The sequence below is a fragment of the Mustela nigripes genome, chromosome 16, assembly GCF_022355385.1.
Source record: "Mustela nigripes isolate SB6536 chromosome 16, MUSNIG.SB6536, whole genome shotgun sequence".
Classification (NCBI taxonomy): Eukaryota; Metazoa; Chordata; class Mammalia; order Carnivora; family Mustelidae; genus Mustela; species Mustela nigripes.
In genome coordinates this window covers 195,262-216,411 of record NC_081572.1, presented here as the reverse complement: position 1 = coordinate 216,411, position 21,150 = coordinate 195,262, and the positions used below count along the sequence as shown (strand labels likewise).

Sequence of the window (21,150 nt, the reverse complement as noted above, 5' to 3'; positions counted from 1 at the left end):
CAGGGCTGTGCCTGGGGTGTTGGTGACGGTGTCCCTCCCAAAGGCCCATGTGTGCGGTGTGCGTGTGGCAGCCCAGCGACGGCCATTCCTCGTGCAGAGGTTCTCGCTCTCTGTAGGAAGACTCCGGTTACTTACTTTGCTGCTGTGCTCCGTCAGTGTGTCCCTCACAGCTGTTAGAGACTCTGTGTTTGTTCTGGGATCTGTGGCAGTCCTGTCTGCTTCTTCCTCTCCTACTATTTTAACCCTTGGCTCTTTTTTGTTTGCTTATAAACCATTGCTGTAGCTCTTACTAGATACACTCCGAATCGCGGAGTCCGCGGGCGTGCACGTCCTTGCGGGGAGCACGAAGGTCCGGCCCGCAGTGTGGGTGCAGGCATCGATCGGGTGGCCTGCGGGGTCGGGCCGTGTGTCCCCTGTGCCTGCAGCCCTGTCCGAGGGCCTCCCAGCAGCCATGCTCGGCATCTGGCATCCTGGCCCATTTCTCCCCTGTCAGGAGCTGGTGAGGCCCCAAGGGGGTGTGTGTGGCCTCGGGTTGTCCTGTGAGGGTTGTGCCTACCGACACCGAGCCACAAGGTACTCCCCTCGCCCGCACCCTGCCCAGCCCTGGTGCCCGCAGACGGGTAGGCAAATGCGTGAGGTCTTGGGCAGCCTCTGGTTGGCGGCCATGCCCTGGCCCGTGTCTGTCTAGTGCCTCCAGTACCCCCACACCTGTGCTCAGTGCTTCGCCCGCTGATCTCCTGTGGGTCGGGGCCTGCATCTGTCTGTTGGTGGGAGGGCCGATGCCTGGCCTGTGGTCCCTGCTGTCTGGCTCTGTCCCCAGTCTAAGTGGGGCTTTTACCCTGGGTCAGCCAGTCACGCTGCACGCCCAGGTTTTCATGCTGTGGAAGCTTCGTGTTCTTGGTGTGAGCGAGTGTGGAGTGAGTCTGGGGGAGGAGAGAGCAACGTCCTGGTGCGCAAGGACAGTGGCGGTGGCAGACGTGAGCTGCCTGGCGCGTCTGCCCTCAGTTTCTCTGCCAGGACATAGCTTTGTAGACTGGGTCGTGCTGCCTTTGGAGGTGTTGTGGGGTCGTGAGCGCGGTTCGTGTGCACTTGGGACCTGGCGTCTGCCTGCGGGCGTCAGACGTGTGTCCTCGCTAATAGAGGAGAAAGGGCTCTCGCTCACGGCGCGCACCGCGTTCGGGGCGTTTCCTCCTCAGGGGACGGTCAGTCTCGAACTTGTCCTGGCTGAGGGTGTCTGAGCCCCCGGGGTGTGGCCGGCGGGTCCCGCGGTCACATGGTACCTGGGGCGCTCACTGCCTCCTTGTCCCTGCAGGGTCCGCGAGGCTGCCATGACCGGTCTGATGGACCTGACGCTCCTGCTGGGGCGGGAGCAGCCAGAGCTGATCGAGGCCAGTGTGTGAGTGCCTCCCGTGGGGGTCTGGCGGCCGGCCCGGGGTCTGTGTCCAGTCTGCTGTTGCTGCCGGGGCTCCCTGCCGGTCGTCCTGCCTTCAGCTCCTCCCTGTGCCCACTCCCCCCCACGACCTGGGGCTCAGGCCTCTGCGGTGTCGGGTCCCCCACGGCAACGTCCCGTCCTCCTGGCCGCTGGGGTGGCTGCTCTGTCGCGGGGCCGTTTCGGCTGGTGCCCTGGGTTCCAGCAGGCTAACGGCTCCGCTCCTGTGTGCAGCTGTGAGCAGGTCATGTGCCGCGTGGCCCAGCAGGCGAGCGAGAAGATCGACCGCGTCCGCGCACACGCCGCACGCGTGTTCATGACGCTGCTACACTCGGACGGGTCCCCCGTCCCTCACGTGCCCCACCAAGGAGAGCTAGAAAAGCTCTTCCCAAGGTATGGGAGGCCGGGGTCCCCGACCCCCAGCGGGCGTGGCCCCCCCCCCAGCCTGTTGGCTCACTCTCTGCAGATCCGACGTGGCCTCCGTGAACTGGAACGCACCATCACAGGCCTTCCCTCGCATCACGCGGCTCCTGGGGCTGCCGGCCTACCGCTACCATGTCCTGCTGGGGCTCGCCGTGTCCGTGGGTGGCTTGACCGAGTCCACGGTGAGTGAGGAGGTCTCTTGGGCGGCCCGCGGTGGTTGGGGGGGCGCCTGGCCCAGGCGGGGCACTGTGGGAGGTCCGAGTGGGCGCAGGCACTGTCGGGCGGCGGCCAGAGGCTGAGAGGCACACGTGGGGAGGGCGGCTGCTTCCTTGCTGTGCTGGTGTTTCTCTGCTTTGAGGGTCAAAGTGGCGTTAAGGGTCTCCCCTTCCCCTGGCCTTGGGTATCCAGGGCAGGACCCCCAGGACAGTGTTCCCTTTCCCGAGAGTGGGCCGGCATCCCCAGGGGAAGCTGAGCAGCAGAATTTTGCGTTTGGAAGACCCGAGGTGACGGGACTAGCAGGAACGTTGTGGCGCGCTTCCATGTGGACAGCGGCCGCCGCGCGGGGCGGAGCGTGGGACCAGCTTCTCTGCGCGCGTGGGCTCCGCGGCGCGTGCGGACGGCACCGGCCGGCTGCTGCTACCCCCGCTGTCTCATCTTTTCTCCTCCTGTGCCGTCACTGCTGGCTGAGTTGGGTCTGTTGTGGGTTTTCCGTTTTCTCGTGTCCTTCCTGCTGGCGTGGCGGTCAGTCTTTCCTCCTCCCTGCTCTTAGTGGACCCAGAAGTAGTGTGGTGTGCACCTAGCTTTGGAGCTGTTGGTGGGGGGAGTCCTGCTCCCCGGCATGGTCCCACGTGGACGCATTTTCACTGACCTGCCTGTGCTCTTGGGCGCGGATGTCGCCGGAGCAGGAGCCGGTGTGGTGGGGCCGCTGCTCCTGGTGTGGCCGTGGGGAGCCCCCTCAGCCCTCGCTTGGCAGAGTGCAGCTTCCCTCTGAGGCCCCAGCCTGTGACCTGCTGGAACTCGTCGTCTGCATTTGTCAGTGCGCTTGTGGTTCCCGTCCCTTCTGGAAACTTCTCTGCCCCTCATTCTCGTTGGGGACTCCTCCTCCCGCGCACCCTTTATGAGGCCCCCGTGTTTCCTCCCTGGCCTTCCGACTCCGCTGCCGGGCCCTGCTCTGTCGCAGCTGGTACTGTCGGCTCCTTATCCCCGGCCCCTGCCGCGTTGTTTTTTTATCCCCAAATGTTTGCTTTGTTTAGAAATCTCTCTCCTGCTTTTTCATTGTAGGCTCATCTGGGGTTTGTGTGTGTGTGTGTTTCCTTTGCTTGTAAGAGTGTGCGTGAGTGGGGGTGAGGGGCAGAGGGAGGCAGAGTCTTAAGCAGACTCCCCCGAGCACAGAGCCTGTCGACCTCACGACCCTGAGGTCGTGACCTCAGTCGAAAGCAAGAGGCCGACGCTCGGCGGACTGCTCACCCAGACACGTCTTTGTCATCACGGTTTTTCCTAAGAGTTAGCCGAGGGCCTCTCCTGCGTGCCCTGTCTTGGACATCTGGTTCCTGTGTTGTCGGGTGGGAGCGGGTCTCCGTGGGCTCGCTTCCTCTCCTTGACTCCTTCCTGGTCACTCCCGTCCTGGGTCTGCGGCGCGGAGGCAGGCGACTCTGGTCTGGGGGCTCTGCCTTCGCCCCTGGCAGGTGGCTGTGGGCAGCAGTGCAGGGGTGTGGTGCCAGCTCCTGCTGCTGGGTTCCTGCTGCGCACACCGCCAGCTGTGCCCAAGCCCGTGTGGTCACTGCCTAGGTCACTGGGTCAGTTCCTTCTGCTCATTCGTTGGGGTCTGTGGGCCCAGCAACGCCTTGGGGGCTACAGCTTGAGTTTGGACTAGAAGGTGTCAGAGCATCTGGTCCCCTGGCCTGCTTCTCCAGGGGATGGTCCACCGAGGGTCATTGTAGGGCTCAGTCTGTGCTGGTGTCCCCAGGAGAAGCACTTCTGGGCCAGTGCTCATTCCGCGTCTCTGTGCTCGTGCCCCCTGTGGCGGGACGTTGCCCACCTCATGCTGGGTCGCTTTGTCTCCCCTGCTCCGTGGCGGATGTTGGGGTGGAAACATCCAGGTGGACTCTGGGGCAGGTGGCGAGGGGGCGGCTCTCTTTCCACTGTTCCCAGAGTGTCTCTGTGTGCAGGTCCGGTACTCGACGCAGAGCCTCTTTGAGTACATGAAGGGGATTCAGAACGACCCACAGGCCCTGGAGGGCTTCGGGGGGACCCTCCTGCAGGTCTTTGAGGACAACCTTCTGAATGACAGGTGAGGGGGCGCTCTTGTCACGGTTTTCAGACCTCCACATTCTCCCTTATACCCACCAGCATTTTCAAGGGGGAGGAGAGATAGGTCCAGGCGAGGACCTGACTGCAGCCGGGCGAGACCATGCCCGCGGCCCACGGCCATGTCACCAGTGGGGAGCTGCTGCCAGCCTGCGCCGTGGGCCGGCCAGAGCAGGACTTTGCTACACGTTGGGTGTCAAGATGATTGAGGCTGTGAGCCTGGCAGGATAAAAGTGGCTCTTCCCAAGGTGACAGCTCTCTGCTCTGTGCAGGGACATGTCTGCTCTGTGGTCTGGATCTCTGCAGGCCAGAACTGCAATGTTGCAGCACGAAATAGGACTTGTTTTCTGACCATCTTTGCTGCATTGTTCTTGCAAACTGCTTTTCCGTGAAGATGGCACGGAGACCCATGGGTCCTGTCCTTGGAATTGGGGGTGCTTCCCGAAGTCCTCTGGGAGGCTTGTTCCTGGCCTGGGTTCGCAGCTGTCCCGGGTATCTGGGCCCTGGTCACAGCAGTGTGAGTGCAGGCCCTCGTCGGCCCGTCCTATCCTGGGAAGCAGACGAGAGCTCAGCCGGTTACCTTTTCTCTTTCCCTGGGTAGCGCTGAGCGTGGGCGAAGGGTGCTGTTCCGTAGAGGCGCACTGTCAGCGTCCCTGGAGCTGCCTCCACAGTCCGCACCCTGAACATACCCGTCAGCCCTCCCGGCCCCCAGCCCAAGGCAGCCGCTCCCACTGATCTGCTGTCCCTGGGCTCAGTGGGCATTTTCTATGAGCGTATTTCAGCGGAATCTGCCGTGTGTCTGGCTTCCATTCGTGGCCGGACCACACGTGGTTCCTCTGTTGATGGTTGCCGGGGTTGTTTGTGGCCGGAGTTAGAGAGCTGTGGGGGACGTTGGCAGACGTGTTTGTGTGGACGTGTCCCCACTCTGCTGCTGGGCCTGTGCTGAGTCGCAGGCTGACTTCCAGAAAACTGCCGCGCTCTTTCACGAAGCGGTCGCGCTGTCCGTACCCCGCTGCGGCGTCTTGACTGTCCGGACTCCAGGTCTGTGCCTTGACGGCTGGGGCGTGTCCTCGTGGCTTTGGGGCCTCCCTCCTGCCCCGCACGGGTCTCCTCCCCGATGAGGTTCTGTTCAGACCTTCTATTTCTTGGTTAGGTGGTCGTGGTTTCCCCTGCTGCTGAGTTCTGAGATTTCTTGCATGAGCTGCGCAAACCCTTTGTCAGACGGTGGGCTGCAGGCACCCTCTTCCGGCGGTGACCTGTCCCTCACGCCCTTGGTGGACTCGGAGCGGGTGCCTGCACGTCTGTGGGTTCTACCTCCTCCCCTTGGCTTTTACGGGTGTGTTGGTTGGGTCAAACGAAGAGTCTTGGTCTGACTCAGGGTCACAAAGGTTTTCTCCTTACAGTTTCTAGATCTCTAGTGTTAGGTTTTGTATTTAGGCCTAAGGTCTGTTTTGGGTTACTTTGTGTGACACAAATGGCAGATCCATGTCTGTGTCGTTTCTGCTTGGGGCTGTCCAGCGCATGGAAAGCAGTCCCTTCCACGACGTTGTCAGTCCCCGTTTTCATCAGTTGTGCATATGGGAGCTCGTTTCTGGGCTTTTCTGCTCCTTGGTCTGTGCTGTTGTGCTCCCTGGAGCTTTGCGAGTGCAGCTAAACGGCGCCAGCTTGTTCACTCGTCCCCTTAGTTGTTTGGCTTTTCTTGACCCTTTGTGCTTCCCTGGGAACTGTACAGTAGGATTGTCATTTTCTACACACCGTCTTGTCCAGATTGGGGTTGGGGTGCTGTTGACTCTGGGGAGAGTCTGCCTCTTAGTGGTTCCGGGGGGTGGGGGCACCTGGGGCCTCAGCGTTTGCCTTCTGCCCTCAGGGTGTCTGTGCCGCTGCTGAAGACGCTGGACCAGATGCTGGCCAACGGGTGCTTCGAGCTCTTCACCAAGCAGCAGGAGTAAGTGTGCGCCGCAGGGGCCCCCTCTGCCTGGCGGGCCTTGCAGCTCGCCTTGTAGAGACAGAGTGATGAGGGGCAGAGGGGAGACTCTAGAAGGTGATCTCCAGCACCTTCAGGGCTGGTCCATGCCAGCAAGAGGCTGGGCTGCGCCCCCCCCCCCCCCCCCCCCCCCGCGGGGGGGGGCGCGCCCCCCCCCCCCCCCCCCCCCCCGTGAGGCTGGGGCTGTGCCTCCAGCTGGGCTCCTACTGTCGCACCTGCCACTCAGCTGGGCAAAGACCCAAGCAGGTGAGGTATTCCCCCCCTCCGCACACGCCTCCAAAGGGGGCCTGGCAGTCAGAGCGTCATGGGCAGTGGCCCAGGGTTGGGAGGGGCAGTGCAGAGCGTTTTGACGCTCATAGGAGGATCGAGCGGGGCTGTGGGTGTTGGCCAGGCGTGGGCACAGAGGGTGGGTGTGTGGAGGGACACTCGGCAGCCCCATGGCGGCTCCTGGCCAGTGAGCTCTGGCGTCCGGGCTCATGGCGGCTGGTTTATCTTGTTAGGGGCCTGATGACTTTCCCTGGATCCCAGACCTTGAGGGCTTCGCCTCTGGGCTGGACATCTTACACCCTGTGGGGGGCTGGAGCCTCCTTCCACGCGCGTTTCAGGGACTTGGGAAGAGCTGTGCCAGCTGGGCCCAGACTGGCGTTTTCCCGTGTTAATCGTCTCCCACTCCGGAGTCTTTCTGTGGGCTGGGGCCTTTCTTCCGTGTCTGGGTGGCGCTCCCCTCTGCCACTCTGCATGTGCCACTCTGTGGCCCTGCCACACCGGGGTCTCTCCGTGCTCATCTCCTCTGCCTCCTGTGCCTCCGTAGTCACTGTCCTTGGCAGCCTGCTGTCCTGTGAATTTCGGTGGGTTTTTAGTGTGTCTGGTGCCTGTTACGTCGCTGCCATGTCCCTGATTCTCTGGGGTCAGGACAGCGCCTGCACTCAGGACACGCCAACCCCTGTGTGGCATGGTGTCACTTGGCTTGCTAAACGTTGTGTGGAGACCCGAACATGTATTTTCCTGGTTTGAAAATTTCAAAATAAGACGACAGGACACAGTTTGTGGCCATAAACAGCTTTATTTCTCTGTAGCTTTGTCACTCCCTGCTTTGGTCCGTGCGGGGTCAGGGCTGAGTCTCAGTGTCCCACGACCCACTTCATCGCTACTGTTGGCTTGTGTGCTGGCCCGGCGGCAGCAGCTTCTTGGGACTTTGAACTTGTACCCCTCTGGCCCTGCTCTGTTCTCGGCCCCGGGTGCTTTCCCGCGCTGCCGTCCTGCTGCATCTCTGACGAGCCGGTGAAGCCCAATCTGACCGCCTCCGACATGTAACCGATGCGGTCATCTGAGACCTGCGTCTGCGTGCGCCTCCCGCCGGCCCTGCTGTGCAGCCCCTTCCTCCTGCCCTCCTGTCTGATCAGTGAAAGGGTGTTTGTCATTCCAGCAGAACTTTCCAGCCCTTCCTGTTCTTTCAGTGGCCACCCTGTCAGAGCATAATTTTCTGTGTTTTGCCGTCTTCCTGGGCAAAACCAAGGGTGTTAACGTGTTTCATTCGTGTGAGCTCGCCATCTGGGTTGTGTCACATGTCCGTGTTCGCACACTGTAGCTTTGTGCCGTTGGTGCTTACGTCGTCCACGTGTTTGCTGTCTGCTTCCTGGCCCACCGCCCGGGCTCCCGTGTGAGGCTGGGTCCTGCTTCTCTGGCTCAGACACGTCCTTCTGAGGTTCGGCCAGTGACATCCGCTGCCAGCGAGCGCTTTCGGGTCTTGTTTGCAGGTTACCTTCAGAGGGTGTAGAATTGTAGGCAGACGTTGTATTTTGGGACCTAAACATCTTTCTTTTTCTGACTTCTGTTCCTTTTGAGACGTTGCCTGTAAGTCTGGAGTCTTGTACAGTCTGGATTTTCTCCTCTTTTGAAGATTTTCTCTTTGGGAAATCTCAACATTTCTACCACTCAGACAGGTCTAGCTGTCAATTATATACTCCACTATTTGACCAGGAATTCGTTAAACTTGAAGATGTGGCTTTATTTTCATTTGTTCTAGAAAATTCTTGCCACCCCCCTCCCCCTGAACATGGCCCTGCCCTGAGGCTGTGCTGCATTCCAGGTTTTCCCGGGGCCTCTGCCTGCCAACCTCTCCTAGCGCAGTCCTGACCCCCAGCCAGACTCACGGGTGGGGTTCTCAGTTTCGGGTTTTGTGTGCTTCCAGATGCAGCTTTTTATTTGGTCTGTCTTGCAGCCCGCTGGCCTTCCGCCCTCCGGGATCCAGGGCTGTGGTCTTCCCGCGTGTCTGGTCTCCGTGCTCACGTGGGTGTCTTGTTTCTGCAGCCCACAGGGTGGGCTTTCTCATATGTCTGCTTGTCCGTTGTCTGGACGCGGCACCTGAGAAGCCGGGCATGCGGCTGACCTGAGGCAGCAGAGGAGCTTGGCTGTGGGGTCTTTGTTCACCCTTCCCAGGCACGGCCGGCAGGTGGGAGCCATCTGGAGCCTCCCGGCCCACGTCCGCCTGCGGGTCTCTGGACTGCCTGCCAGGGGTGCTCTCTCCCCCTGGGCGATCTTCCCAGTCTGGCGGGTGCTTGTGTTTATCGGAACCAGGTTTTGGGTCTCGTTGCGGCTGTGGGCTAGGGACAGCACGCTCGGGCCCTCCGGCCGTCGGTACACCCTCGTTCTGAGGCACCTCCAGGCGCAGCCTCAGCTCTGTGGAGGCAGCGGGCCTTCCACCCGCTGCCTGGAGAAGGGCCTCGGGGTCCCGGCAGGGAGAAGTGGCAGCAGAGACTGGGTGTGTGGGTTCTCGGTACAGGGAGCCGGCAGACCTGCTAGAGGCCCGGAGGTGGGTGTGGGGGAGCAGGCTGCAGCCAGGGCGGGGTTGTCTCCGGGTCGGAGGCCGGTGCTTCAGGGGTGGGCCAGATGCTCTCCAGCTCAGGTTCCGAGAGAAGCACCACAGAGCAGCTTACACGGCAGAAACAGTCCGCACGGTTCGGAAGGCAGGAGGGCCGGGGCTGGGGCCAGGGCACCGGACGGGCGGAAAGTCATCTCCGTGTCTCTTCTCGTGATGGCACTCATGCCATCGTGGGGACTCAGGCTCATGGCCTATTGCCTCTGAGGCCCTACTGGTAGTACCTTCATGAGGGGGATCCGGGCTTCACCATGCGAATCTGGGGGCTCATTCAGTCTGTGGCATTAATGTTGGGTCCACGATGCTCATTCGCTCCACAGGAGGTGGATCTTCAAGCCTGGAACCCGGTGGAAAGCCCTCAGAGGGTGGGTGGTGTATGAGCCCGTGAGGTCAGCAGGGGGGCCAGTGTAGACCAAGAAGGGCCCCAGTGGAGCTGGGGGTGTCCCGTTGTTAGGAGGACAGGGAGCGGAGGGGGCAGCAGAGCCACCGGGAAGTGGGAGGAGCTGGAAGAGCAGGTCAAACAGGGTCGTCGGTGCTGTGAGCCACATGGTCACGTAGGTGGGGGACACACGGTGGTCACTTGGTCCTCACAAGTGTTTCCGTGAGTTGTGGGAGAAGCCTGCAGAGGGGAGGGGCTGGAGGTGCAGCTGATGGCTCTGGGTGACAAGGACGTGGAGGAGGCGGGCGGGGGTACCGGCTGGTGAAGAGAGACCGAGAGCTGCCTTCCCTGGGGACCAGGAAGAGGACGCAGGGTGGTGGAACTCTGGCAGCAGCGCCGGGGGAGGAGGAGCAGGTCTGTGTTGTAGGGACCCTTGCCGGCTGGGCTCCAGGTTGTCCTCAGCTGTGCAGAGTGGACGAGGCCATGCGTCTGTGCTCCGGCCACTCTCCGTTCCTCTTGGACCCGGGAGCTGGGCCCGGTTCCACGTCGGTCGTCCCTTCCTTTGCTCCCGGGCTGAGCCCGCACTCGTTGGCACCTGCCGGGGACGGCTTCTCTGGGTCCCCTCCTGTTGGGGAGGCGTGTGCCCGCAGCAGGCCCGGGCAAAGGAGCCAGTTCATGTAGCTGTGTGGCACCCCGGGGGACATGGCCCTCTGCTCATCCGGGGCAGCGCCGTCCCTCGACGGCGCAGCGTTTCCGGGCGGCTCGTGCTCCCAGAAAGCTCGTCTCCTGCATCCTGTGCTTTCCCTCTAGCCACCCCTTCGGTGTGAAGCTGCTCGCGCTTTGTAAGGAGGAGGTCAGGAAGTCCAAGGACGTGCAGAAACTGCGGTCGAGCGTCGCCGTGTAAGTGCCAGGATGCTCGCTGTGGCCGTAAAACGAAGGGCCAGGCAGGCGGGAGGGGCTGAGTCAACCTCAGTGTCTGGGGCTGGAGCCCTGACGTCCATGGGGAACATTCTGGGTCCATTGCGGGGGGTGGTGCGGACGGCCTCCCGGGGGGGCTGGGCCTTGCTTCGGGGAGTCCTCCCATGAGGCAGGTTTTCCAGAAGCGGACCCAGTTCGGCCGACCCCGGGGCTCAGATGTGTTGTTGCCGTGGACGCTGAAGCCTGTCGCCCCCCAGGTTCTGTGGGATGGTGCAGTTCCCGGGCGGTGTGAGGAAGAAGGCCCTCCTGCAGCTGTGCCTGCTGCTCTGCCACCCGTTCCCCGTGGTGAGTGCTCGCGGCTGCTCCCGGGGTGGCGCCTGGGGCCCTGACCCCTGCCGGGTTTGCGTGGGGGCCCGCACCTGACCAGCACCCTCGTTTGGACACCCCCCCCAGAGGTCAGGTATCCTGCCAATTCCATTTTCCACTGGCTAAAAACACACTCTTCAAATAATCCAAATGAGCCATCTTCCTAAAAGGTACAAGTGACATTTATACCGAACCCATTGGTTCTCCAAATGGGGTCCCTGGACCCGGCTGCAGCAGCACCCCCATCAGAAATGCAGGTTCTCAGGCTGCCCAGCCTGCTGAGGAGTTACCCTGGGGTGGGCCTGAGACCACTGGCCCCTTGAGCGGTGTTTTCAGTGGGCAGCTGGGGAAGGAAGCAGGTAAGGCCGTTTCCCTGGCGAGGGGCAGGTTTTCCACAAGGCATTTCGGTCAGAGCAAGGTGGCCTGGCTTCTCTCTGAAGGGGAGGCTGCCATGGGGCAGCAGAGGAAACGGGGCGGCCTGCCCCACAGCCTGCGGGGCTCCCTACCCAGCTGTGGCCAGGGTCTCCTGAGGCAGGATCCCAGGTCACCTCCTCACTTCTAATAACCTGCATGGTGTTAGGTTCCGTTCGGACCCGGGATCGTGCCCGACCCCATGACCCTGCTTCCTGGGCAGGGTCCTGTCACTCTGCTTGGGTTCTAATGGGCCTTTCCCCCCTGGTGACACGTTCTGTCCCGCGCAGATCCGGAAGACCACGGCTAGCCAGGTGTACGAGATGCTGCTCACCTACAGTGACATCGTGGCTGAGGATGTCCTTGATGAGGTCATGACTGTGCTGGGCACCACGGCCTGGTGAGTGCAAGGCCCCTTCCCAGCGTCCCGCCCGGAAGGGGCGGCTTCTCCGTGAGCGGGGACATCCACAACCTCCTTGTCTGTCCCTGAGGGACAGGAAGTGCAAGGGTCCCAGCCCTTGATGCCTGTGTGTCTGCCTGCAGGTCCCCACTGACACCCGAGGGACTGGGCTGGCCCCCTGGACACAGGGAGGGGAGGGAGCGCCTCCTGCTGTGGGAGGGCGCTCTGAGCGCCAAGGTGGGCGGTTCTGAGCACTAACAGTCTGTCTCTCTGGGGGCTGCTCTCGCTGAGCAGTTGCCTCGCAGGCTTTCGGTGCGGACGGGGTCGTGTCGGGAATGCCGAGAAGGGAGCAGCACGGGGTGGCGTGCTCACTGGGTTCGCGCTCGCGGGCTGGCCGGGGCCTCCAAGGGGGCAGGAGGGTGTGGAGGGCCTGACGTGGGTGCCTCTCCTGAGGGGGCCTGTGGGCCTTTGCTCGGCCGTGTGGGAAAGCCCTAGCGATGTGTTCAAACCTCCGAAATGGCGGAGTAGGTGTCCCCGAGAGCCGCTTCTTTCTGGGGCCCCCGGGGCCACTGGCTTCTCCTGGGTCCCTCAGCGCAGAGCTGGGCCCCGGACTTGTCTCTGGTGCAGTGTCCTGCGGGGTGTCGGCTCTCTGACCCGATGCACTGGGGTGGCAGGGGTGAGGACGTGTGGGGCGTGGGGACGGGGCTGGAGGGCACGTGCGCAGCATGGAGAGCAGAAGGATACAGCCCAGGGGTGCAGGTTCAATGGGGCGTGCTGGCTACCAAGTCCCAGCAGCACGTGGGGGGACCCGCCACAGTCTAGGACTGTGCTCGCTCCCGTGTGCACCCCTGCAAGGCGGCCCCTCCCCTCCTCACCCACCATGGAGCGGTCCAGCGGTGGCCCCAGGAGGGCCTTGTGCTGCTGGGGCCTGGGCTCGGTCGGGGTCTGCACACTTGCGTCGGCAGGCGCGGACACACAGGATGTGCTGATGGGCGTCTCCCCTGTGGGGGCTGAAGGACAGAGAAGGGCCCTTGGTTTCGGGGGTTCCTCGAGGTTCTCGGGGAGACACTGACCTCGGGGATGAGGGAATTGAGTGAATGTCTTTGAACACTCCGGAAGACGTGGGTGCCCGAGCAGCTGGGGTCCCGTCCCCCAGGACCCGCCCACTTCAGCGCCTGTGGACGGAGCCATGGCTCTCCCTGCGCGGTGCCCCCACGCGGTCCACGGCACGAACACACAGGGACCCTGTGGCACAGATCGCGGCTGCAGCCTGCTGCCCTCTCCCTGGGGGGCGCACGGGGCTCTCCCTGCACAGCCTGGGCCCTTTCTGCTGAAGGAAACTCCAGAGCAATTCACAGTTCATTTTTTGATTCTCAAAAAGAGAATCATCTCTGCTTTTAATGAAAGTGATACAAAGCTTTCGAAGTCAAGTAAAACTCTGAAAACCCACCTACCCCACCTTTCTGAGGGTCCGCATTTCTGGCCAGTCTGGGGCCGCGCCTCCCCAGTTTCCCCAGAAGGGTGCCAGGAGCAGGGGCTTGCCTGGTGCCGTCTGCCCCGGTCTCCCCGGCTGAGATGGTGGGGTTCTGCGCACCCCGCGTCCGTAGCTTGTGACAGGCCTCCCGCGAGCCGACCGTCCCCGCTGCTGAAGCTGCTCTTGCCTGCTCTTCCCCAGGGATGCGGAGCTCCCACTCGTTAGAGGCCAGCGGAACCGCCTGTGTGACCTCCTCGGCGTGCCCAGACCTCAACTGGTCCCCAAGGTGAGACCCAGGGGCCCTTCCCATGTGAGATCTGAGTGCGGCTCCTGAGCCTCCGTCCTGAGCTCGAGTCTAGACCGGTCGGGTTTACGGACTGGTGTGTTTCCCCCCGGCCTGTCCCTCGTGCTTCGCCGGCTTCTTGTTGCAGCCTCCTGTGTGCCTTGTCCCCACTAGGCGCGTATCAGGACCGGCCATCTGCCTGGTGGGTGGCCGTTCTGCGCTGCCAGTCCTCAAGCTCATGCCTCTTGCATGAGGTCCTTGGTGCCGCTGTCTGGTTTCCACCATCACTGCCTCTCTGGGGACTCTGTCACCCCTGGAGTATCTGGGGCTGCCCCTTGAGGTGTCCATCTTCCATGGCATCGGCGGCTGTGGATTTCGGAGATGGCAGGGCCCCAAGCTGACCGTCCGGGTCCTGCGGGGTTGTCAGGAGTGTTCGCGAGGGAGTGGGGTGGACCCGGGCTGTGGGTTCCACAGGCGCTCACACAGCGGCACGTGCTGGGACGGCCAGACCCGGAGCTGGTTCCTGGTCCTGCCTTGCTGGCCGTATCCCCCTGGCCGTGCGTCTCGTCCACGACTGCTTTCGAGCTTTCCCTGAGTGAGAACGTCCATCCAGACATGAGTGCGGTCCAGCTCCGTGCCTCGGGGGACAAGCACCTGGCTCCGGGGGTGGGGGGTCCGTGTTCGTCTGGCAGGAGCGCGGGCACTGCTGCAGCCTCCAGAGCTTCGTCATGGCCCGGCCCGGGGCGCCCTGCACTGTCCCCCTCCGGGCACGGGGGTTGGGTGCACTTGGACAGAGGACCCCCGGCTGTGAGCCTGGCGTCCTGCTGGCAGGAGGCGGGGCCAACTGCGGTTGTCCGGGCAGACCCCAGCCCTGGTTCCAGCTTCATGACCGGTGAACCGCGGGCTACTGGAGGGTTCTCTGAGGAGGCACCCCAGACTCTCGCCCCCCTGCCAGCTCACGCCCACGTCCAGCATCGTGCGCTCCGCTGGGCGCTGGGCCTCGGCTCTGGGCAGAGTCTGTGTCTGTACATCTCTGCGTCGGGGGCGGGGGCTCCGTTCTCCGAGAGGCGGAGAAGCTGCAGCCGCCCCCGCCCGTCTTCTCGGGGTTGTGTGGCATTGCAGGCAGTGGCCCGGGGTGCCTGTGGACTTTGGTCTGGGCCACCGTCCTGATGTCCTGACCGCCACCTAGAGATGCTCTTTGTAAGAAGGTGCCGCGCCCTCACGTCTGCTCCATCCCCTGGGAGCACAGCCGCTCGGGATTTCTGCTGTCCTGGACCCCTTCTTCCTGTTTTCTTCCGTTTAAGTGGGACACTTACAGGCCGCGACCAGGTCTGGTCTGTCTGGATCTCACCTGAGTTCCTGGAGCATTTAACGTGTGCTTCAGGTCTGTCGGGCTCCTCCCGCCCTCTGTGTTTCCGGTCTGACCTCATGCGTCCCGTCTGCGCGTGGACTCAGGCGGGTTTATTCTGCCTCTGGTTCTCCCAGTGGCCTCTCCCCTCCCCGTGTCCGCTCTTAAGTATCTTCCTCCTCTGGGCACCCGCAGTCAGGCTGTTCCTTCTGGGCGGTGGCTGTGCCCGCCCGTCGGGCCCGTGGGCGGCTGTGGCTCTCCAAGCGAATGCGCGGTGCCCGCTGCCGTCAGGAAGCCCCGACACATGGGTGCGTGAGGGTGGGGACCGAGTCCCGGGGACTCCCGGCTGCTACACTGGTCGTTGGCCGCGGGGCCCGGGTGAGGGATCGCCACTGACGGCCTGACCCTGTGCTGTGTCCCCCACAGCCTGGCCCCCGCTGAGGCTCCCTGACCGGCCAGCAGGGAGAAGGAGCCCGATGACTGGACGTGGCGCCGAGGGACCTGGGGTTCATCACCACGACGATGGCTTTTCCTCATGCGGGTCCTGGGGTGTCGGTGCTTTTGGCTTCACGTCCGCGGGAAGCCTGTCTATAAAACCATGTGCTGAGCAGTCTCGTGTCTCTGTCTGACACCGATGGGGGCCGGCGACCAGGCCCAGGGGGGCCAGGGGAAGCCCCGGCGCTGCCTCCCCTCCTCTGCCCCCCACACCCCCTGCCGTGCCCAGCGCATGTGGGCGTCACACGGGGTCCCAACCCCTAACAGTTTTGTGCAACCAAAGAATCCTGCCTGAGACCTCACAGGAGCGGCTCGTGGTGGGGACCCGACGGCAGGTGGGGAGTGGCTGCACCGGCACCTGCCGTGGCGGACCCCCGCCGGGCAGCTGTTCTTGCCTGGTGCCGGCTGCCCTGGGGACACGCGGGAGGTTCCACAGCTGATTTCCCAAAAAAAAAAAAAAGCCTCTTTTCAGCTGCCCAGAGTGGACCTAACCTGAAGGCTAGCGAGGCTGCCGTGCACGGAAGTTCACCACCTCAGGGCCCGCATGGCCGCGCCTTGTCTGCTGTCTCCCGGCTCGAAGCTTGGATGTGGTGTCGCAGGTGCTGAGAGAATTCAGCGTCCGAGGCGAGGGCTGTGCCGAGCTCGGGGCCACGAACCAAGGGTGGATTGAGCTGCCCTCGTGGGCGTGTGTGGCAATGGGGCCTTGGGACCTGGTAGGTTGAGGCGGGCGTGGGTGCTGCTTCCGTCGTGGGGAGTAGTTTTCCCGCCGGGCTCAGTCGCTGACTTGGGGGAGCGCTTACCTTCCCTGGCTGCACCTGATCACACCCCTGCAGGAGAAACTCTGGTGTTGCTTTGTGGATCGAAGCCTTAAAACATACCTCCCTCCCAGAAACGAGGAGGGAGGTCTCCTTTTCATTTTTTTTTTTAAAAGATTTAATTTACCCATTTGACAGAGATCACAAGTAGGCAGAGAGAGAGGGAAGCAGGCTCCCTGTCGAGCGGAGAGCCAGAGGCGGGACTCAATCCCAGGACCCTGAGATCATGACCTGAGCGGAAGGCAGAGGCTTTAACCCACCGAGCCACCTAGGCGGCCCGAGGTCTCCATTTTAGATGGAAGACCAGCCAGACCCCGCGGCCGGCGGAGGTCCCATGCCAGGCCCCAGAGGATGATGGGTGGGGAGACAGGACCCGTGGCGTCTGGATCTTGGCTGCAGAAGTAGCCAGAGTGTGGCCAGGAGCAGACGCGGACCGTCCTGTGAGCACACCCGGTGCCTGGGTGACACGCAGCGTGGGGCACCGCCATGTGGGGCTGTGCAGCAGGCCGGCCCCAGACCCAGAAGAGCACCTTGTGGCCCCAGAAAGGGACAAGCTTGGTGAGTCTGAGGAGCAGCAAGAAGCCAGGGTGCCTGGGACACACATGGCCATGCTCTAGATGGAACCGAGCCTCCCCGTGATCCCGAGCGCCTGCATGTGCTGAACTGAGGCGCGTGGGGAGCTCTCGTCTCGGGGCAGCATGGGGGTTAGGACGTAAGGCCCATGTGCAGCTGGGACCCTGGGAGGCTGCGCCCGCACCCGTAGCAGAGACGACCCCAGCGAGGGGACAGCATCCTGTCACCACCTCCCCCTGCAGCTGGGTGGGGAGCGGAGTCTCCCGGAGGTTCCCTTGGAGGGAGGGGCAGTTCTTCCAGCTGACCTGGAACATACGATCACGTGCCCGCCCCCCCGCCCCGCCAGTTGTGCCCCCAGACAGTGGGCAGAAGCGGCCGACAGACTCTCCCCGGAAGAGTGCGGGTTCATCTGTACGGAGAGGCTGGAAAGAACCCAAACTCCTGTTCCAGAAATGTCACAAAATAGACAAATGGGGAATCACTAGCCAGACCCCAAAACTGCGATGTTGGTAATATCAGCCACAGAACATTTGTTTTTGAAAGAGTTAGAAACTACCCCGAGGAGAATTATCAGGGAAAAGCTCCCTGGATAGATCTGAACAACCAACTAGACACAAGCTGAAGAAATTACCCAGAAAAGAGGCCTCAGAAAGAATTGGCCCAGTGTGTACAGGGGTCTCGTGGGGGCTTGTCCCCAGATACCGGAGCCGCAGACCCGCGCGGCTACCACCACCCTGCCCACCCCCCAACCACAGGGCCTGGCACGGAGCAAGGGAGAGGGGCGGCCGCTGGGCAGAGCCGTGGACGCGGGGAAACCCTCACCTCCAGGTGACACAAGCCTCGAATGCACAGCTAGGGGTTGAGCCTTGGGGCTGAGCAATTCCGGGGTTCTTTGGAGGGGGGGGTCAGACTCCAGGCAGAGCCCGACATGGGGCTCGATCTCCCCACCCAGAGGTCACGGCCAGAGCTGAAGCCAAGAGTCGGACACTCACCGACTGCTCAGGCGCCCTGGGCTGAATCAGTCCTTGGCAACAACCCCGATGCCAGGCGCAACCCCCTTCCCACTCGCGGAGCAAACTACCTCCAGATGCTGCGGATCTGTGGGAGTGCATTCGCCCCACTCGGAGCCCTTGCTCTGGTGAAGGAAGGGTGGGCGGGGGGGCTGTCCCCGCGGGGCACTTCCGCGCGCTGGGGACAGTGAGCAAGCGGCAGGTACACATGGGCAGGGTCTGGAAGTGGACAAGAGGGGCCAGGGGTGTTCAGCGTTAACATAAATGTGTCTCTAGAAGAGCCAAGCGCCGAGCGGGACGCCTGGTTCTCCTGCTCGGAGCCGCTCCCCCTGCGCCTCACGCTTGCGCGCAGACCCTGCTTCTCATTCTGACGCCCACGCGCCCCACCACGAGCCCACTCGGGAGCCTTGCCTGCTGGTGCGAGCCCTCACCCGGGGCTCCTGCCGGCAGGGCCACCCCTGGGTCTGGCACGGGTCACTCAGGGCACAGCATACCTGTGGCCTTGTTGCTTGGGTCCTGGGTCAGGCAAAGGGGAGCCCACAGTCACCCACAGTCACTCACGGCTGATAGTGTTTACCCTTGGCGGGTTGAGCAGTGGGACTCCCAGGCCTGGGAGACGCAAGCTGCCAGCACTGTGGCCCACAAACGTGACCTCTGCCCACAGCGGCCAGTCAGGAAAGCAGGCAGTGACCCCTGCAGCCAGCAGCGCGAGACGGCCAGGACGCCGCTCACTGCCAGCTTTCCTGACTCGCGCCTCCGGCAACCGAGGACCTGCCAGACGAAGCCAGCCGTGGCCCTGACCAACCTCGAGGCCGGCCCTGGCCCCCGCAGCCCCCTCCAGGCCCTTGAGTCTCTGCCATCCTCGTGCGACATCCTCACAGGCCTGCCCCGCGAGCTCCCAGCACACAGCGTTTGCTCTCGGTTGGCGCCCTGCATGTCCACACGTGGGACCAAGTCAGACCCAGGAACCGTGCCTGGGTTTGCCCCAGGTTCACGCGCAAACATCCACCATGGCGGGACCATAGCACAGAGCACCCAGCAGCTGTCCTCGCCCTCGCCGCACGGATGTCTGTCAGTGCCCCCGGGGGCAGGGGAGCCTCTCACCGCTCACACAGTCAGGGACGCGTCCCTCGGGCTGTGGGCTCTCGACTCTGCCCCTTGGTGCGTGTAGACCACGTCCTTGTTCCGAACACGCTCACACACAAGCCTGCAGGGAAGGGCCAGCCTCCCACGGAGGAGCGTCCGTCGTGCATTTGGTGCCAGCCCTGCCTTGCCTGTTCCCCCTCAGGGTCGCGGACCACCTGCCCTCGTGCCCCCAATCCCACGTACCTGGAGTGGCTGCTGGGGCCCGTCAGCTGAAGTGCAGGAAGTCCTGGCCTTCCCGCAGGTGCAGCGACCTCAGGTTGTCCTCAAACGCACCCCCAGTGAGGTCCTGTGTGAGGGACAGCATGTCTGGCTTGGTCCGGGCCTCTCCCAGCCTGCCCTGGGACCCCCAGGGGCTCTCCCAAGGGGGCCCGGGGCAGAGTCGCCTGTGGCTACCCCAGGTGGGCCACGACGTCATGAAAAGCTGACCACGGTGTCCTGCTGGTCACCAGTGGGAAGGAGGTGGGGGCGTCCCCTGAGGCCTACACACCTCCCAGCTGGAACTTGGGTCCCTCGCGGCAGAAGGCAGCGGACACAGGGACCAAGGGCAGGAAAGGGCCGGCAGGGCTCCTTCCCCCGTTTCTGGGGCACACGGGCTTTCCTCTGTGCCTTGTCCAGGGCTCCCGGGACACTCCGGCTTCTTTCTGAGGGGCCTGAACCCGGGCTTGAGGAGAGCTCAACGGATGCCTTCCTGCCCCTCCCTTGGCTCCGCCCCTGCACAGGGGAGAGCACGGGGACGCAGGGCACAGGAACGACCATATGGGGACACTCTCCATGGGCCACATGGGGACACGCCACACAGAGAAGGCTGCACAGGGACACACTCAGGTCATGATCCCGGTTCCCACGTTGGGCGCCCGGCCGGACGGGGCGTCTGCTTCTCCCTCTGCCTGCCACTCTGCCTACTTGTGCACGCTCTTTCTCTCAAATAAATTGTTCAGAAGGAAATAGCTTTTCCTGGAAGAATCTGTAAAAAGGCAAGTCTCACATGGGAGTGTGCACAGCCAGAAATCAGCAAGGCTAGGGCCGAGGGCACCTCCCGACCGAGCCCTGGTCTGGCCTCAGGAAGGTGCGTGCACAAAGGGCACCTTCGGGGACCCTGACCATCTGCTCCGCCCTCACAGGACTGTCACGGCTCCGCCTACCTTGTTGCCAGGCCGGAAATGACCAGGGCCCGTGGACGACGGATGTACCCGGGAGTGAGTGAATGCGGTCACCCAGCCACATGGGCCAGCCCGACTTGGGCAAGGAGACCGTGGTCCCCAGGGGGGCCGAGAGCAGCCCGTCCCCTGCACCTGTGACCTCAAGGGAGGTAAAGTCTTAGGACGGCCCTGGAGACGGGGACCACAGTGCTCGGTCAGAGGTGCTTCTCAGCCACGCTTCTACCCGCCACAGACCCTCGTCTCGGCCAGAGCCTCTGAGGAGCCCCTGGAATGGGCCTCGAGTCTGGCACTTAGCAAGTTCCCCCCAAAATGCTGCTTTTCCAGAAATGCAGCCCATTTCGTGAGGGCACCGTGGCAGCCTCTTCTGGCACCCTGGGCGGCCTCCTCAGAGCGGCGATGGCCACCTCCCCTAATAGCCCACAGCTCAACACAGGTGGCCCAAACCAAGGACACGAACATCTGGCTGCATGTCAGACGTCCGTGATCCCACAACTGGGGGCCTGGGCAGCCACACGGTCATCGCCTGAGCCCCTCTGTGGCAGCAGTTAGCACTTACCAGCTTCACACAGATGACGAAGGGGGGCCGGGCAGCTCGGAAATGCAGGACTGGAACACGAGGCTTAGGCCTTTCCTGAGAACAAGAGGTCTTGTGGGCTGGGGTCCATGCTGGTCCCACAGGACGCCCTGCCATGCTGGACCTGCATGCAGACAGGGCACGTGGACTGACCCCTCACCCCTACCCAGCTCCGAGGTGCACAGCAGACACACCTGGGCCAGACAGGGACACAGGCCATTCTGGGTTCGGAGATCCCCAGCAGTGGGGCCACCGCTGCTGGGCCTGGTGGCCTTCCCCAAGGAGGAAGGCTCTGGGCAACGGCTGCTCCACATACCCCAGGTCGGGGCTGGGGTGGTGAGGACAGCCCATGTGGGAGGAGGCCGTCCTTCCCGGGGCGGGGGGCCCACACACCTGAGAGTCCTCGTGGCAGTAGAAGCCTTTCCTGATCTTGTTCTCGTCCACGTCACAGAAGGCAACCACCTGGGGGGGCGCACAGGACACCAGCCTCAGGGACGGGAGACGGGGCCGGGGGTCCACGGGGACCGAGCTGCTGGGCGGGGGGGAGGGGGGCGGGGTTGGCGGCCACCTTGCGTCGTGCCTCAGCCGTCAGGCTGCGGTAGAGCCGGCGGCCCTGCCTGCCTGCGTTCCAGATGGTGAAAGCTGCCCAGCGCGGCAGGACCCGTTCTTCCAGGAAGCGGACACGGTGGGTCCAGATGGTGGTCCTGGCGGGGAAACGGGGCCGGTGAAGCAGACGCGCGAGGGCCCCGAGCCGCTCCCAGACCCCCCCCCCCCCCC

General features: G+C 63.3%; 2 protein-coding genes across 12 annotated transcripts in view; one reads left to right on the top strand and one right to left on the bottom strand.

Moving 5' to 3' along the window:
• Nucleotides 1–21,144, top strand: part of TBCD (tubulin folding cofactor D) — a 163,667-nt gene extending 142,523 nt beyond the window's left edge. For 2 of the 4 annotated variants that reach the window (XM_059379944.1, XM_059379942.1), the window contains 10 exons: nucleotides 1,313–1,396; nucleotides 1,664–1,822; nucleotides 1,896–2,034; nucleotides 4,021–4,142; nucleotides 6,027–6,104; nucleotides 10,211–10,300; nucleotides 10,576–10,663; nucleotides 11,386–11,495; nucleotides 13,171–13,255; nucleotides 19,761–20,286. In XM_059379944.1, coding sequence (XP_059235927.1) covers nucleotides 1,313–1,396; nucleotides 1,664–1,822; nucleotides 1,896–2,034; nucleotides 4,021–4,142; nucleotides 6,027–6,104; nucleotides 10,211–10,300; nucleotides 10,576–10,663; nucleotides 11,386–11,495; nucleotides 13,171–13,255; nucleotides 19,761–19,937 — 1,132 coding nt within the window. In that variant the 3' untranslated portion in view covers nucleotides 19,938–20,286. Of the gene's footprint in view, nucleotides 1–1,312; nucleotides 1,397–1,663; nucleotides 1,823–1,895; nucleotides 2,035–4,020; nucleotides 4,143–6,026; nucleotides 6,105–10,210; nucleotides 10,301–10,575; nucleotides 10,664–11,385; nucleotides 11,496–13,170; nucleotides 13,256–15,026; nucleotides 15,211–19,760; nucleotides 20,287–21,005 lie in introns of those variants that run through there. The other 2 variants (XM_059379943.1, XM_059379945.1) reach the window with 2 other exon arrangements.
• The window catches only part of B3GNTL1 (UDP-GlcNAc:betaGal beta-1,3-N-acetylglucosaminyltransferase like 1), a 97,496-nt gene that overhangs the window by 19,576 nt on the left and 56,770 nt on the right, over nucleotides 1–21,150 (bottom strand). Inside the window, exons 6-11 of one of the 8 annotated variants that reach the window (XR_009400377.1) lie at nucleotides 20,942–21,077; nucleotides 20,767–20,835; nucleotides 20,356–20,430; nucleotides 18,823–18,925; nucleotides 12,375–12,505; nucleotides 11,502–12,157 (exon numbers count right to left, since the gene is read on the bottom strand). Coding sequence is in view for 3 of the 8 variants with exons in the window: in XM_059379947.1 (XP_059235930.1) it covers nucleotides 18,845–18,925; nucleotides 20,356–20,430; nucleotides 20,767–20,835; nucleotides 20,942–21,077 (361 nt within the window). In the remaining 5 variants the exon portion in view is untranslated. Of the gene's footprint in view, nucleotides 1–11,501; nucleotides 12,506–15,099; nucleotides 15,189–15,314; nucleotides 15,506–15,587; nucleotides 15,923–17,718; nucleotides 18,010–18,822; nucleotides 18,926–19,126; nucleotides 19,604–20,355; nucleotides 20,431–20,766; nucleotides 20,836–20,941; nucleotides 21,078–21,150 lie in introns of those variants that run through there. The other 7 variants (XR_009400376.1, XR_009400380.1, XR_009400378.1 and 4 more) reach the window with 7 other exon arrangements.